This window comes from Dissoconium aciculare (genome assembly GCF_010015565.1).
Source record: "Dissoconium aciculare CBS 342.82 unplaced genomic scaffold K489scaffold_42, whole genome shotgun sequence".
NCBI classification, from domain to species: Eukaryota; Fungi; Ascomycota; class Dothideomycetes; order Mycosphaerellales; family Dissoconiaceae; genus Dissoconium; species Dissoconium aciculare.
Genome location: NW_022984992.1, coordinates 1 through 4,797, shown reverse-complemented (window position 1 = coordinate 4,797; position 4,797 = coordinate 1). Strand labels below are relative to the sequence as shown.

The following is a 4,797-nucleotide window of genomic DNA, read 5'->3' as shown; positions in this document are numbered from 1 at the left end:
TCTCGGAGGGTGGACAGACCCTATTTATGTACCCCTTGCCTGTCCACGCTATGCACCATTGCCACCAACATTTAACACTCCCCCTTGGTGGTAATCGATACTCCCCCGGATCCATATTTTCTATCCTCTTCATAAATCAAGTCACTTCACGCCCAACGCCATCCTGAATTCAATGAACTTATCCTTGTTCAGGGCCTTTGTCATCCCATCCGCGACCTGCTTTTGTGTTGGCACGTACTTCATGTCTACTGTGCCGTCTGCCACCTTCTCGCGTTGGAAGTGGTGTGTAACGTCGATATGCTTCGATCGATTGTGGTGCTCCGGGTTCCTCGCGAGGGCCATGGCTCCTTGGTTATCGCAGTAGATTATAGTTGCGCTGACCTGTGGTTGCTCTAGCTCCTTGAAGAGTTCTCTGAGCCATACCGCCTCCTTCGTAGCCTGGCCCTGACCGATGTATTCCGCTTCGCAGGAGGACAGTGCAACGACCGATTGTCTCTTGGCCTGCCAGGAGATTGGTCCACTTCCGACGTTGAATACGAATCCAGACGTGGAGCGTCGTGTGTTTGGGTCCCCTGCGTAGTCTGAGTCGGTGAAGCCGGTCAATGGCTGTAGTCGTCCCTCGTAGACCAATTTCATGTCCAGCGTGCCGCGCAGATACCGTAGGATTGTCTCGACAATCTTCCAATGCTCTTCTAGAGGGTTTGACCCATACCGACTGACGAGAGACACTGCGAATGCAATGTCCGGTCGTGACCCCAGCATTGCGTACATCAGGGATCCAACAGCACGTTGGTACTTGCTCCGCAGGGCGTCGGGTGCGGTGTATCCTTCTGGGATACGTGGCGGTTGAGCTTGATAAGCGGATATCGGTACTACGGCGACTTTCTGGTTCATTAGACCGAATTCATCAATGATCTTCTCGATATAGCCCTTCTGTCCAAGATAAAGCTTTCGGTGCGGCCGATCTCGATGAATGGTCATTCCCAAGTAGTAGCTGCACGGTCCGAGATCTGTCATCTGGAATCGCTCGTTCAGGCGCTGTTTGATCTCGCTAATGGACTCCTTCCGTGGTCCCAAGATCAGGAGGTCGTCAACGTAGACGGCAATGTATTCACCGTCCCTTGCGAAGACACTGTGGTCGGACGTAAGGGGCTCAAAGCCGAGCTCCTTTAGGTAAGTTGATAAAGTCTGGTACCAGATGCGTGGTGACTGCCGAAGCCCGTATAGTGCCTTCTGCAGGTGGCATACTGTGCCGGAGTTTCCATATCCCGTTGGATGCTCTACCCATACGTCCTCCTTAATCGCTCCGTATAGAAACGCCGTCTTGACGTCCATTTGTTCAATTTCAAGGTCCTCCGCAGCGGCAATAGCGAACAGCGCTTTGTAGCTCATTGGCTTTACGACCGTTGCAAAGGTTTCTGCGTAGTCGAGTCCCTCTTGTTGCTGGTTTCCTCGAACTACCCATCGAGCTTTGTACTTCAGGATGGAGCCGTCTGGTCCTCGCTTAAGCTTAAACACCCATCGTCCTGGAAGGATTCTCCTTCCGTGGGATGAAGGCTCGCTACGGTTGACCTCCTTCCACGTTTGATTGTCGGTCAGCGACTTCAGTTCATCCTCCATCGCTGCCTTCCATTCTTGCCACATCGAGTCCTGTTTGGCCTCCTCGTAACTCTTTGGTTCGTAGGGCTCGGCCGCCGTGTTGGCATGGTACGCGAGTAGGTGTAGGTTGCCGTCGATCCGAGAATTGATGCCTCGACCTATTCTCGTTGACCGACGAAAGCCTGGTCCTTCCTCGATCGTCCTGCTGTGCACGACCCTGGGGCCTGGAGCCACTTGTATAACGTCGTCGTCATCTGAGAGGGTCGCTGAAGGGATCATTACTCCCCCCGCTCCTAGCTCATCGGATTCGTCGCTATTTATGAGGTCTCCAGGTTCATTTTGACTCGTCGATGGGTCTAAGAGGGCCGAGTCTGGTACCCTCCGTGTATCCTCTCCCCCCCAGCTCGGCGACTCGGCTATATCGACGTCCTGTCGAGCTGTGGTTCGGGGTTCAGTTCTATCAATCACTGGGTCTACAGTGCTTCTGTGGTGCTTGGTTGGGGGCTCCTTATCGGAGCTTTCCTCCTCCTCACCAGCCCCGTTATTCTTTTCATCGAATACTACGTCCTTTACCCAGAAAGTTCTTCCGTAGTCATCAACGACGCGATAGTGTGAATCTTTCCGAAAGGCAAGAAGTCTTACGGCCCTTGACTGGCCGAACCTCGGTCGATCCTTCTTCGGGATTCTCGCCCATCCTTTAGATCCGATAATACGAATATGGCTCAAGTCTGGTTGTACCCCTTCCCATGCCTCGTAGGGTGTTGTTCCTAATCTCGTGCTAGGGCTTCGATTTCGGAGGTAGTTGATACCCTGGACGACTTCAGGCCAGTACTTGTCCGGGATGTTCTTGTCAATCATCGTTGGACGGAGCTTATTCTTGATTACGCGATTGAGGACTTCCGCGGCTCCGTTCTCCTGATGCTGGTCCGTTACCGTGAGCTCGTGGGTGATGCCTTGGTCTTTCAGCCACGCCTTCAACCACACTGACGTGAATTCTCCTCCCTGATCAGTGTGGAGGGTGCGGCACCACCGTTCCGTCGTTCGATTTCTCTTGATGAAATCGATAATAGCGTCCCCTGCTTGGTCTTTTGACTTCAGTGGGATCGTCTCGCTCCATTGCGTGAAATCGTCGAGGATAGCTAGCCAATATCGGAAGCCGCCATGTCCTTCTGCCCTAGGACCAACGATGTCCGCGTGTAGAAGGTCGAGCTTCCATTCTCCCCGTTGCAGGCGATGGGTGTGCGGTCGGTCCTTCTGCCGCTCGCTGGCGCAGGGGTGACAGGTGTCGTGGCCCTGGTCCACGCGGATCCCAGTAGACATGTTCTTCAGCTTCTTAAGGTTGTCTTGACCGAGATGAGCCATTCTTCTGTGCCACAGCCACAGCTCCGGGTCGACTTGGTATGCAGCTAAGGAAGTGCCGGATGTCGGGGTGGTGTCGAGGCTCATGATTCCGCGGTCGATCGTGACCAGTAGTCCATCAATGATGGCTCCAGAAAGGGTCTTCTTGAATGAGCCGATTTCATGCCAAATTTGATTCATGCTGATCAGGTTGACCCCGACGGTAGGGCAATATTGTACGTTCTTGAACACCACGGGCACTGTTGTTTTCTTATCTGTTTTGCAATAGATGCGGATTGAGCCAATCCCTACCGGCTGCACTTGAGATCCCCCAATGCCGTTTGATACGGCTCCAATAATGCTACGGTAGTCCTCAAGGAAGACGTCCTTTCGACCTATAAGATGTCCGCTGGCCCCGCTGTCAAGGATCCATTTGTCGTACATATTGTATCTAGTGGCGGCGAGGGCGTGTTCGGTTACTGAGGCGAGCGATTGTCGTGTCTCTTCCTTTGACGGGCTTGATAGCTTGCCGTCTTGTAGTCAGGCGGATTGTTGTCCTTCGAAGGTCCGTCCATCGGTTGCGGAGAGTTGGTTTATTCTCTGCTGTTTGTAAGCTGCTTCTCGGCCAATCGCCCATTGAGGTTTCTTGTCTGGAAACTTCTTCCAGCATCCGGAGCTCTCGTGCCCCCCCTTACTACAGTGCTGGCAGCGTTTCCGCTTGTGATCTCTTCCAGAGAAGAACGATTGGTTCTCGTTGCCAAGCTTCAGACGGTTTTCCCATGCCTGAGCCTCACTAACAAGCACCGGGAACCGGACGCTTGGAGGGTCCGTTGGTTTGGCGTCTACCCGAACGGAGATCTTATGCCGTGACTCAATGCCAAGGGAGAAGGACTGTTGTAGGGGTTCGTCCAGGCCGTTAACAAACATGCCGATAAGGAATCCCTCATCCGGCTTGCTCTTGCAGCCGTTCATCTTATTCCATCGCCGCTCCAATTCCGCAGCGAATTCAGCAACGGTCCCTCCGCAGCTCGATTGGGTGCAGCGGGTAAATTCCCTTACATCAAGTAGGAAATTGGCATCCTCTGTTCCGCCAAAAGTTTCGACTAGCTTGTCAAAGGCTTCTTTGACATTGATAATGCCCTTGACAGCTTGGTAGGCGGTATCCCCGAGTGTCGTTTCAAGCATAGCTTTGGCCGCCATGTGATTAGTCTCCCAGGTTTCCTTTCTCTGTCTGAACGACGCCTTGGTTTCTTCGATGTCTTGCGTTGGCTCAGGGGCCTGGCTCTTCATCAGCGTTCCGTGGTTGTTACGGTAGAGAAGCTGTAGGACCGTTCTTTCCCAGGATACGAAGTCCGCTTTGGAGTTGAGACGCGTGAACGTCGCCTTATCACAGGCGTCGCCCATCTTGCTGCGTAGATACAGCCCCAGGGTATGGGGTGCTGTCGAGTGCCAGACGTGTGATTGAGAGACAAAACTTCCGGGCGGTGTTGAGACTTCGTGATCGATAAAGTTCGGTTGCAAGGATCAGGTCGGCAGGGCTTAGTTCCTGCTTGTTGTCCTTGATGTTCGGCAACGGTGTTCGAACATATACGACCCTCTTAGAGCCTCTTCCTGTTTAAAGAATTGTCAGTCAAAGTTTCGATTTAGGAGGTGATTGCGGAGATGCGGCGTGTTCAGCTCTGGTCTAGAGTGTTCAGCTATGGTCCGGGATGTTCAGCCGTAGTCCGGAGTGTTCAGCCGTGGTCCGGAGTGTTCAGCCGCGGTCCGGATTGCGGATGTGTCACTCCGGTTGTCTGGGGATGGCTTCCAGCTTCCTCGGTGCAGCGCAAGTGTGCATTGACGACAGCTCGTCAAGGGGCA

The 4,797-nt window shown here is 53.4% G+C and overlaps 1 protein-coding gene across 1 annotated transcript; it reads right to left on the bottom strand.

Annotated features, from left to right (window-relative positions):
* Positions 1 to 3,477: 3,477 nt before the first annotated feature.
* On the bottom strand, positions 3,478 to 4,341 carry K489DRAFT_414380 (uncharacterized protein; the record flags this gene model as incomplete). The annotated part of the gene is made up of 1 exon (XM_033608166.1): positions 3,478 to 4,341. The coding sequence occupies one exon, from the start codon at positions 4,339 to 4,341 to the stop codon at positions 3,478 to 3,480; it is 864 nt and encodes a 287-aa protein (XP_033454727.1).
* Between the last annotated feature and the right edge of the window lie 456 nt (positions 4,342 to 4,797).